Genomic DNA, 12,911 nt, shown 5'->3' on the forward strand with positions numbered 1-12,911 from the left:
AGTTTTTTTTAGTTTTCCAATTAAAAAATTAAAATAGCAATAAAATGTTCAAAATATTCTTTTTTATCAAATTTTTTTATCCACAATTGATAAAATGAATTTCTACATTATATAGAAATGGCAAATGCAGAACATTAAAAGACTACAAAATTTAAACTGATTAATGTATCTTTTCAGATTGATTACACAGTTTGTAGACCTGCCTTTGAACTTTCTTGAAGATTGATTAATTTTAGCTTTTCATTTATTACTTAAGCTAAGCATAAGCTTGATTTACAATGAAAGTAAAACAATCGTTTGAATCATTTAATCTATAAATTAGCTAGAACATACTTTATCATCGTATAAAAATGTTATTTTATCAAAAAATTCTTTTTATTATCAAAGGTTTAGTTACTTTGAGCAGAAATCAATCATCAAATAAAATATAATTGAGCCAAAACTCAAAATCTAGTTCAACAGTGATTATAATGCTCTTTAAATAAAATGTACAATTCATCCTTCAAAGTATCTCAAAAAATATATCCAAATTGTCCCTAAATGGTGTGCCTAATTTACCCCTGCACATAATGTCCACTATACACAATAATGGTGTCTATACAATTTTGTGGGATTAAATTTGCACCTTTTTCGATAAAAATGAGGTTTTCAATCGATTCTAATCGTTTTTTTTTTTTCATCCAACATGACCTGAAAGCCTGTGCCAAGACAATTTTCAAAGGGTGTTCAAATTAGCCCAGAATCTCCAATTTAAAAATTTCACGTGGAACAATAGATTTGTTAGAAAGAACAAACAAACTTAAATACTACAAAAAACAAAATCAGCATCAGCAGGACAAGACAATTAAATGTGAGTATCAGGGTTGCCAGGCGAGATTGTAAAAGATCTGGCTATATGCTGACAAAAAAATCCGTCAAAGAAAAATGTACCAGTGACAAATGGGAAGACGGTAACAATTTTGTTTAAAACTTTTGAAATTGAATAAATTTTTATACTTGAAGCATATTTGCCCTGTAAAAATATAACACTTCTTGAAACATAACCTTTATAACCAATTTTTGTGATTGACACATTAATTTTCTTAGAAATGAAATCAAAATCGCCTACTAATAATAAACCGACAGAATCTGTCAATATCTGTGACAGATAGAGGTTAATCTTTAATCTGTCGGACACTTGGAAAATCTAGCATTTCCAGATTTATCTGGGAATGTCTAAATCGTGCTTCACATTTTTAAAAATGATAGATTTTGAACGCTTTTAATATTATTCGTTTTGCAATTCCCAAACAATCAAATGGCCACAGTGGCCCAAGGCTCTCTTTAACATTTTTCTCTTTTTTTGCAGTTTAAAGAATTTGAACAGTGTAGAAAAGATTTTGGAATACTTGATCTTGATTTGCTATAAAACAAAACTAAGAACTATCCCAATATAATTTCATTTTGAAGATCTGCGTTCTTATTTTTGAAAAAGTCCGAAAAAATGTTTTCTAAGACAAGAAAAAGAAATAAAATATTTGTTTTGATATGTTACAGCTTAAGAAAACTTGAGAAAACGTTAAAAAAGTGTCAAATTTGCATTGTTTGTTGTTTTTGCATAATTTTCTCAAAATATGCTCCAAAAAAAAAAAAACGGATAACATTTTGCCATCTTCAATAATTTGATTTAAAGTTCTTCAGTTTTGCAAATAAATTTTAAGTAAATTGAGTCTATTATTGTTATCTAAGTTTATTTTCTACGGTTATAAACTCCGAAAACAGAGCAAAAAACCTTTAATTTATGGTATTCAAATACATTAAAAGTTTTTTTTCGAGATTATTAGTAAATCAACTATTCCAACGATTGGGTCACTCTCACAGTGTCTATGTGTCATCGTGCCAGGCCATCAATCCTGTTATCGGTCCCCTTCCAGTGAAACTTTGAACCGTATTGCGTTGCGTTGACCAAATGTCCTCGTCACCCAAAGTGCTGAAAATGTTCCCACACTAAATTCACTCAAATACACAAACACACCCACACTCCTACAGCGCACATCATCCAAAAATATATCTCTCCGGGCCCCTCAAAAAACACCGCACCCCCGCAAAATCCCTTGCATTATAAATTACCTTAAAATCCTATTGTTCGCCTCGTGGTGGGTGGCCTGCTCCTTGATGTTTAATTTATGTCCATCTGGCTGGCGCAGGACGATCATCGCGTGCAGCCCGCTCGGCGGTGTCCGATGATTAATATAATATTTACATGTTAAATTGCGTGGATAAACGCCCGGGTAGTTGGGCGATCGTATCCGGCAGATCCTGTGGACGAAAGGAGAAGAACGCAGAGCAGAGATTTGTTAGTCCTGGGGCCAAAAACCGAAACCGAAACGACTCGGGCCGTGATGATGATGATGGTGATGAGTACGAGATGGGAATCGATTTTTCATTAGAATGGACTGGCAACACTGCACTGGCAGCGGGAGGGGGTGGCTTAGTTTTGAAGGGAGACGATGAATGTTGTTTAGAATCGCAGGGGACAGTGGGTCCTTTAACATATTAAAAAAACTAAAAGCTGAAAATTTACATTTTTGTAGAAAATACATATATAGGAGGTTAAAAAACAGTGCTGCCAACAATTGCATCCCAAAAATCGAATCAAAACCTTAATCAATTGCATCACTGTGCAACGATAGGTCTAGATTCCCAGAGTGGAACTAACTACAGGACAGTTTTGATGGCAAACGAATTTGGTTAATTTATTAGGGACACACACAATCTGAACGACGACGACGACGACCTGATGCGAGCCGGATTTTTGGACATTGCTTGGTGCGTGGTATGAAAAGCTGGCTGGCCGCATCGGTGATTGAGCATTTTCTGTTCATTCCATCTGGGTGTGGTGTAGGCAGAGCTGTTGTAACCCTTGGTATCTTTGAATAATAGATGGTTAAATGTCGAAACTGGGGAAAAATCTTCATTTAAAAAATAAAACATGATATTCTTAAAAAAAATTATTGGAGATTTGAAAACCAAAAGATAAGACTCAATGAAATCAATTGAAATGTATAAATCCTAAAAAGTAATTAATAGCATCATTAGGAAGCAGAAAAAAATTAGATTGACTTATTTCCTAAATTATTTTCTTTTTAACAAATATAAAAAGAACATTCCCAAAATAAAAAGGGGGCGTTCTTGATTTTTGACATATTTTTAGCAGACTATTGAAAGTTTTCATCCCTTGCTCCTTTTTAAGATCTTGTTGAGGGGAACATTTGAAAACACTTAACTTAATTTAAAACATCAATATTATGTAACCTCTCACGATTTATCTCGCAAAAATTATAAATTTGCTGTAAATATCTTAAAATGTTAGAAACTTACAAAGGTATGTCAAAAGATTCTTCTAGAGCTGCTCAAAGTTAATCCTCTACAACCCAACCTCGCCTTTAGACGGGCTTCGATTTAAAAAATTGTCAAAAATCCATTTTCAACCTATTTTTGATCTTTAAAAAGCATTGGAAAGAAGAACTTTTAAAATTTTGGAAAATTTTTGGGTTGGAAGTTTGCCTTGTTTTATGTGATCTTGCCAATGTTTTTAAAAATTTATTTTTTTAGGGGTGTGTTTTTTACTTGTGTTTTTTAAGTGAAAAGAAGTATGCATTAATTTTTCTAGTGCCCCAGACTATGCCTCTACGCATTTATTTACAATTTAAATGATAATGGTTCCATTTTATAGCAGAAAATGTGAAAAACATGCAAAAAATTGAAAAAGTTAATGTGAAAACATGAAAAAATTAGGTAGACAAAATGTAATGATAGGAGGTGGTAGAGTAGGCCAAATACTACCAAAAACAAACATAAAATAAACAAGATAAATGCAAATTAAAATACTAAAAATTAAACAAGAAAAACATAAAACAAGAGAAGTAAAGTTTTTCGTAGAACAAAAGTTGCTCAAAATGACCTCCTGAACACGGGAAAAATAAAAATTGTCGAAAAAAAATTTGGGCAGTAGTAGGTTAAGTGAACATATGAACAGTAAACTCGTGATTTGAAGAAATTCAAAATTTCTAAATAATATTTTTAAAAACTGTTTCTATTCTATTTAAAAAATCACATTTTTTTTTAAATCCAAAAAAATACAAAACTCTCGATTGGAACATATTTAAAGCTTCGTAGACTTACAGAGAATCTTTTGCATGCTTCTTCCAAGAATGAAATTAATCAAAAATAAAAAAAAAGCAGGCTTCAAGATTTTTTTTTGTAAATATCTTTTTCTAGCATTTTTTCTGGGTTTGAGTGAGTAATGATACGATTTTAGCTAACAATTTCGCTGTAACTTAGATAAATGTTTGCAACGACCTTATTCAAACGTGAACTTATCACTTTACAAAAAACAAACAACTTTTTGTAAAATGATTAGTTACACATTTCTGTGAGTTTTGCATTATTTGAAACATTTCTATTGAATTTAACATAAAAAGATTATATTTTTGAGTGTTTCTAGATAAATGGCGAATATGTTGAAGAAAGGAAGGGGTCAAAAGCTAGAAATAAAATAAGCATTGGCCTTATTTTATTTAAGTCGGTGAGTTTATTGAAAAATAATTTGTCTTTGCTCAGACCAAATCCATAAGTTTTATTTGAAAGTTTATTAAGTATCATGGAAAATAATTTTTATTGGGTTTTTAACATTGTCAAACAGAGAAAAACTTGAAATAATTAACATTCTTTTCAGCATGTGCCTGAGTTCTTTTTTAATTTTTACAAACATGCCCGCATGATAATTTGTTGTTAATTTGTGCAATTTATAAAACCTTGCAGTAACGAAAACTGCAGATATTTAAAGCAAAAAAAAAATGTTAATATGTCAATGTCGAAGAGTAAACAAAGAGTCTAAAATTTTCGTGGAAAATGGAATTATTTATGGAATTATGTTAAAAACTGCTATAAACGGAATCATTTAAAAACTTTTTTGAGACACAAAAAAAATATTGGCTTGAATACTAACTGAATCTGTTGTTTATCATGTTCTTTGTTTTGGAGATATTTATGTTAAATTTTTAAAATTTCAGTAAAATAAGAATAATTGAATCGTAAATTCAGGTAATGAAAAATATTGAAAAAATCACAAAATTGAATTGTAAACATTTTTTTTTTTTCAATCAATATTTTTGTCAAAAGGGTTATGTTAGGTATTTGGAAGAACTGGTAACTTTTGCAATGATTTTTGCGTTCATATTAAGTAGCTTTTTGAGTACCGTGAAATTTCCATGTTTTGCAATTGGCATAACGCGATTTTTTTAATTTTGCCGTGAGAACTTACAAGCCTTCAACCTATGTTCATTCGTTTTATTTTTTTGTAGTAATTTATTCCATCATCACCTATTGGTGAAATGTTTTTATTTTGTCGAAAAAAAAACTTTTAGCAGTATTGAACAATTCTCTACCAAAACCGGAAATGGATTTTATTTGTATTTTTTGATTTGGCTCAAACTTTGTGGGGGCCTTCCCTATGACCAAATAAACTATTTTGTGTGATTGGTTCATCCATACAAGTCTCCATACAATTTTGGCTACTGTCCATACAAAAATGGTATGTAAATATTCAAACAGCTGTAACTTTTGAGTGAATTTTCTGAACAATGTCTTCGGAAAAGTTGCAGATATTGTTTAGGACTATTGAGAAAAAAAATAGGCACACAAAAAAATTGAAGATTTTTTAATCAGCTTTTTTCACAAAAACTCAATTTCCCAAAATACGTATTTTTTTTTATTTTCGAGATTTTTTGATATGTTTTAGGGGACAAAAATCCGCAACTTTTGAGCTATAGAGAAACATGCTCAAAAAATCTGCCGCCGAGTTATGAATTTTTGAAAAAATAGTGATGTTTAAAAAAATCAAAATTTCATGCAAAAAAAATATCGAATTTTTTTAATGTAAAATTAAATTTCCAATCGAAAAGTTCTTAACAGATTTTTTGATAAAAGGCAAGATATAGCCACCGAATGTTTGATTTCAGTGAAATATTTGCAGTTTTTTTTCATTTTTAAAAATAGTGACCATGAGTGACCATAGTGGCCAAGGGCCAAACAATAAATATTACTCCCATTTAAAATGCTAGTCTTGATTTACAAATTTTTAAAATATTTTTTTCGAAAAGATCGAAAAATTTCACGAACATTTCATATTGAAAATCGAACCATTAGTTGCTGAGATATCAACTTTAGAAAATGGTGGACTGTTTGGGTGAGACTTCGAAAACTTCAATTTTCCTGTTTCTATTTCTTGAAACCTAACCAAGATGATCTAAATTCAAAGTTTTTTTTCTTGTGGTTTGTTTTTGTTTTGCCAAATTAAATCCTAATAAAATTGAAAATTAAAATGGATTTTAAAACATCATCAACAGTCATCGGATTACAATCTTCAGTTTTAGGGAATTAATTTTCATGACGCTCCAAGGGTCACCGCATCCCCGAAGCGATAGCCGTGACAAATCTAGTTCGACACGTTGCCTGGTTGTAGCCTGGTTGGTGTGTCGATCTGGTCTGGGTCGTCGGTGTCGTTCAAACTATCCCGAACCCTGATGGATTACCATCGTGGACCTCTCCTCCGAATAGCTGTGGACCATCACACATGGCACTTGGCTGGCCCGTTTTCTGCAACAATATTAGCGTGTGTCAACCGCTGCTCGGTCCTGACCCGGTCACTCCCCAAAACACACACCCCGGTTGACCACTGCTGATTTGGCATTTAAAACGATAAATTGCTCTCGTCTAATGCAGGCTTTCGGTGGGTGGGTTTGAGATGCAATGAACTGAACTGCCTCGAACTGGTCGAGATGGGGGTGGGGTCAACTAAATCGAGTAATTATTTATGCAACGGTGGACAACTGAACGAAAGGATGCCCCACTCCGGATTTGGGTTATCACAGCAGCTTACCAAAAAACTTTTTTTGCTCTCTCTTCAATTCTAATCCAGGGAGACCCCTCTCCAAACCTCAAAACGCCGGAAACGAAACTTACCGTTTGTCGCAGTCATAAAAATTTCTGTTGCAGTACGTCCCCGCAACAAGGTCACCGTTCCATATCCGGTTGTCGTTCCTGCAAAAAAGGGAAAAAAGAATCAAAAAGAGTGAAGAAAAAAAACCAGAATAAATTAAAAAAAAACCAAAAGCTTCCCACAATATGGCTGCGCCACAGGTGATTGATATGGAGGTAGTTTATTTTCCAGGGCGAAATTTCATTACAACCAGCAGCAGCGGCGGCAGCGTGTGGTGTGTAAAAGCGCTCACCGCAGCGGCACAGAGTTGATTGGATTCTGGGACAGCAAAAAAAAAGCTTGTTTTGCCACAAAGGAAACGAAATCCAGGTTGGCTTTCAGATAACGCCGGCTGGGTTGGTTTGTGTGACAACGATAAATAGCGGGGAGCTTTCGGGCAAGCTCATTAAAATTATGAGTAATTACGTTTGCTTCGTCATTGTCGTGTGATTGCGGGAAAGGGAATGCACCCCAAGCTTTGAGGGCATGTAATAAGCATCTGTGGCTTCACTAATGATTGAGGGTGAATCTCATGAAAGGTTTTCGGTGGAAATGAACTTATTTCGTGCAACATTTTAATGAAATTCACGCGAATATACCAGGTAATTTCTGCGAACTCATTACAGTGTTCAAACATAGAAATATTGACGTATCAGTTATAATGATTCTAGGAATATCTGTCCCCACAAGTATTATGTAGTTGATAATGATGTTGATATTACATTTACAGTTTTTTGGTGTTGTTTCACTTCACCGAAAAGCAAATGTTTACAGAACAATAAACTAAATTTAACACCTGCAAACACTCAAAGGTTGGTTCCAATGTACACCCACAGTTTTCGAAGAAGGGCAGTAAACTGAAGGGGGAAATTTGCCAATTCAAGCGAGATACTGGGAATATTCCAATTCCAATCTGCTGCTCCAATGGATCGTTTACTCAGCAATAGTTCATAGATTCCTGGCTGTGGATATTTTTGCAACTTGAAAATAACAGTGGCAAACTAACCTTGTTGTGATATGGAATTGCAATAACATAAATTCATATTTGTCACTGTTTTTTCAAAGTTTTCTACAGATTCCACGTCGATGCGTTGGAACAAAATTCTTCCCCGATATTTGGACCAAGTCAGTCAAAATGTTTTTAGTTCCATTCAGATGGATTCCTACCGATTTGGAGCTTTTCAGATGAACGATTCTCTACAAATCATTGTATTTTTATGTGGATGAAAATTTCATCAAATCATTAGAAATCATGAGATGCAAATAATTTATTTGCATCATTATTTTCTCCATACGAGCTTCCTGAGTAATACGCTACAAATTCGCAACTCTTTGTTTTTTTTCAATTTTATTATTTTGATTTGGATGAAACTTTATCCATGCATGGCCTATGTCAAAAGAAGTTTTCTTTGCATAATTATCATTTCCTTACAAGTCTCTTTACAATTACGGGGGATTATCATCCTTATGTGTATTTAAATTTTTGAAATCTGAATCTTGAAGAGGGACTTCTGATCGATTTGGTGTCTTTGGCAAAAGTGTAGGTTATGATAATATTTTTTTATTTAACTTTTAATCACTGAATGATAAATTCAAATACAAATTAAATTTCAAAATGTGTTATATGTGTTAAAGGACTGTAGTCCTAAAGTCCCTATGGGGACTGAGTGGTAGTGCAATATTTGGTTTAAGTGATTTTTTTTTTTGAAAAAAAAACGTCGTTTTGGAAAATGTATCAAACCTGTACAAAAAAATACTCAAAAAACTCACTTTTCATAACAAAGTTAAATTTACAATTGAAAAGTACTTAACATTTATTTTTTCATAAAATGTTATTTTAAGGTTTAGCTACTTTAAAATATCAATTTTCAATTTCTTTTCTTTTTTTTTTGCATTAAAAATTACTTTATAAAGGTAAAACATATCAAAAAAAAATTTCCAGTACTTGCGATGATTTCCTTAAGAGCGAGTCCACGAACAGGGCATACCCCTTTGTATGGGACGTCGTTTGGACCTCACCAATCTGCCTGAAATTTTCAGGGTTTGTTTGTACATATAAAACTAGCATCTGGCTAAAATATGAGCACTCTAGGTCAACGGGAAGTGGGGCAAATCGGGACACAAAGTTTGAAGGTTCAAAAACGTCAAAAATCGTGAAAAGGCTGTAACTTGGGCAAAATTCAATTTAATTTCAAAATTCAAAATGCATCTGAAAGGGCTTAAAAAATGCAACAAAATGCAGGGTAGAAGCATTCCAATTGGTTGAATCTAAAGGGAGTTTTTGGCATTTTAGTGAAAAAAATAGCACAATTTTCAAACTCAAATAAAAAAGTGTTCCATCCAGATATCAACTCGGTTCGACCTGCAGCTTGTAGGGGACATCTGGGACTACCATCTGAGACTGAGAACGCTTTGGGTAAGGCAGTTTAACATATTGAATAGACACTTTTACTTTTAGTGAATTTTTTGGTTGTAAATTTTTGCTCGGGGGACCCCTTAGATCCCATTTTCTGATGATAGTTTTATCATATTCGTGTTTCTGAGACAATTTCACAATAGAAACATGCATAAAAAAGGTTACTTTCATCCATTTTAACCCTTTAAAAAATGAAAGTTAAAAAAAATCTTCGATTCACATTTATTGAAAATCAAGTTCGTTTCCAAGGATTCTAGATAACACCAGAAAAAAAGCAGCATCTCAATTTTTTTTAACTTTAATTTTATAAAGGGTTAAAATGGATGAAAATAAACATTTTTATGCATGTTTCTATTGTGAAATTGTCTCAGGAACACGAATATGATAAAACTATCATCAGAAAATGGGATCTAAGGGGTCCCCCGAGCAAAAATTTACAGCCAAAAAATTCACTAAAAGTAAAAGTATCTATTTGATGTGTTAAACTGCCTTACCCAAAGCGTTCTCAGTCTCAGATGGTAGTCCCAGATGTCCCCTACAAGCTGCAGGTCGAACCGAGTTGATATCTGGATGGAACACTTTTTTATTTGAGTTTGAAAATTGTGCTATTTTTTTCACTAAAATGCCAAAACTCCCTTTAGATTCAACCAATTGGAATGCTTCTACCCTGCATTTTGTTGCATTTTTTAAGCCCTTTCAGATGCATTTTGAATTTTGAAATTAAATTGAATTTTGCCCAAGTTACAGCCTTTTACGATTTTTGACGTTTTTGAACCTTCAAACTTTGTGTCCCGATTTGCCCCACTTCCCGTTGACCTAGAGTGCTCATATTTTGGCCAGATGCTAGTTTTATATGTACAAACAACCCCTGAAAATTTCAGGCAGATTGGTGAGGTCGATGCGAGATGGGTATGCTTTGCTCGTTGACTCGCTCTTAAAATGTCTCCCTGGCCCATTGAAAATTAAGTCAACTATTTTTTTAGATATAGCCTCACAATGAATTCGAACCGATGAAAATGATTTTATCTGAGTGTCACAATGTAAGCCTGCAATTTTAACTTGACAATGCCTCATTTTCAACTTTCAATTTTCAAAAATGAAACTTTTGTGAAATTTTCAGATGTCTTCAACAAAATATTTCAAAAATGCTATTTTTTAATAGAAACATGCATGAAAGAAAATAAATGATGCAAAATAACTTATTTGGTCACCTCAGGAATCACATTGCTTTGCTTGGAGAAGGTGATTTTAGAGGTTTGCAGACTGGATTTCGTCATTTGGTGTGATGTTTTGTCCAAACCCAAGTTGCCAAGAAATGTTTTAGACCTAAGGAATCGACAAAATGTCATTCAAATAAAAAAAATACATTAATTAAAAAACTGTATTTGGTATAACTTATTTCAATTCCATTCAATTAATGTTACTAACCGAAATAACAATTTAACATCTTGTTTGATTGGTTGGTTCCTGGCAACTATTTAATTTTCATTTTGGTTTGGTACCAGAATGTTTTAATGCAATTTAACAAAAACTAGGGAAAATTTGGCAAAAACCTAGTGAGATCGAAAAAAATTGACATAATTAAAAAAAAAACTGCTCCGATGTGTTTTGGTCAAATTAATCAATAAATTAGCAAAAACTTTGTTCATGTTTTCTTAAGAAGCCTCACGTTTTCCTTGCATAACTTTGGGGGAGGTTCAGGCAAAAAAAAAATCAAATTTCAAGCATAATCTTCAAACAAATATGTTAACAGTATCACAAAACTGTATACAATTTTGTGATACATACACGTACAGTTTAGCTATTAGAAAACATTTGCAAATATTTATTTCTCAAAATATTTTTTTTGTTATCCTAACATTAAAATTTTGTTAAAAGCTTGCTATGTATTAATTTAATAAAAAGTACATAAATTAGCATTTTAAAACGTTTTTACAACTGTTTTCAAAGAAAATTCAAATATTACTTAATACTTTTTGTCCGCTGTTTTTTGAATTAGAATTTTACAGATTAGAGTGAGGATTAAAACTTGAAATAAAATTTACAATGGCCATATTAAGCATTATTTACAAATTCTGTCCACTCCGCTAATTGCGCAGAAAGATTTTTTATATTGAAATTTTTTAAAGTTATCATAACAGCCAAATTGAAACACTCATGTTTTTTCCCACACAGACTGGTAGGTAGAGTGGTCCAAATCCGGGCTTTTTCGGGGTTACCCCCTGAAATCAAAAATTGACCCACCACTAGGCTAAATTTCAAATTTGAGCTCATTCTGATCACGAAAACTCCTCCCTCTAATCGCTTGAAGTTTGTTTGGGAAAATCGTCAAAATCTATGGAGAAAACCAACCATTTCAGTGTTTTACCTGTTTAAGGCGCAATAGTCATGAAAGTTTGAACAATTTTCCCCAAGACACCATATTTTTAAGATTTTTTGCTGAAAAATCATAAGCTTTTGAAATGACTATTTTTGCGCAGACGGCCCTGAAAGTAGGGTGGATTTTTGATGCGGAGTTTGTATTTTTTTCAACGTTCATACAATTTTGCGGGATGGTCTTACAAGATAGGAATGTTTTTGATTGATTATATTAAATCTGTACCTTGAGAAGTAATTTACTGATTGGTTTGGGTCTTCAGAAAAGTTTTTTTCATTGTGAAGACCCTTCAGAAAAAAGGTTAACTTAATAACTAAAAGTGAAATTCACAAAATGGCAAAGTGACTAAAAAAACTTATTTTTACACAGGATGGTGTAAATCTGATACTAGATTATGCCATAAATGGTCATAACAAATTTTAAATTTATTTTGCAATCTAAAATCAAATAACATATGGGTTGATGAAATACAATGTTTTTTATGTCAGATAAAATTTTAGGTAAACATCCTGGAAAAAAATGTTTTGCCATTTTCATTATTTCATAAAGAAAAGCACCTTTGTTCGAAATACTTCTGAAAGCTGAAAAAATGTTCTGCAATTTTATGTTTTTGACTGTGTGGATAGGACTTTCGTTGCTGAGATACACCTTTTTGGAAGTAAAATCTTGTGTAAAATCAGTTTGTTTGTATGTGTTAACTTATGAGTTATCCTTTGATTTTATCATTCAATTTTGTTGGAGAAGAAAACGATGTCAAGGTCAAATATTGTTTTATTCCTCATAACAAACTTAATTCTACAAAACTTAATTAATCATTCTAAACAATATTCAAAAACAATTACTTTGTAACATTAATTTAAACTACCCCGTTTCAACCTCAATTTGAGCTGTTGATCTGCTCCATCCAGTCCTCAATTCCGTAACTCTAAGCGAAGCTTACATTCCCCTCTCCCTCCGTCCCATTCCCGACCTCGATTACAGGGTCCAGGTCGTAAAAGCTAAATTTCATTGTTTATTACTGGATGGAATTTTCAATTTCCATTCGCAGCTTGTTTTTCAACCTCAAATTCCACCAACAAGCCATACAAACCCTGTAG

The 12,911-nt window shown here is 32.7% G+C and overlaps 1 protein-coding gene across 4 annotated transcripts in view; it reads right to left on the reverse strand.

The window, feature by feature from the left end:
- The window catches only part of LOC6051685, a 505,391-nt gene that overhangs the window by 21,579 nt on the left and 470,901 nt on the right, over positions 1-12,911 (reverse strand). For all 4 annotated transcript variants that reach the window (XM_038251263.1, XM_038251264.1, XM_038251265.1 and 1 more), the window contains 2 exons: positions 7,006-7,083; positions 2,110-2,298 (listed from right to left, as the gene is read on the reverse strand). In XM_038251263.1, the coding sequence (XP_038107191.1) occupies positions 2,110-2,298; positions 7,006-7,083 (267 nt within the window). The remainder of the gene's footprint in view (positions 1-2,109; positions 2,299-7,005; positions 7,084-12,911) is intronic.

This window comes from Culex quinquefasciatus, chromosome 2 (genome assembly GCF_015732765.1).
Source record: "Culex quinquefasciatus strain JHB chromosome 2, VPISU_Cqui_1.0_pri_paternal, whole genome shotgun sequence".
Lineage (NCBI taxonomy): Eukaryota > Metazoa > Arthropoda > Insecta > Diptera > Culicidae > Culex > Culex quinquefasciatus.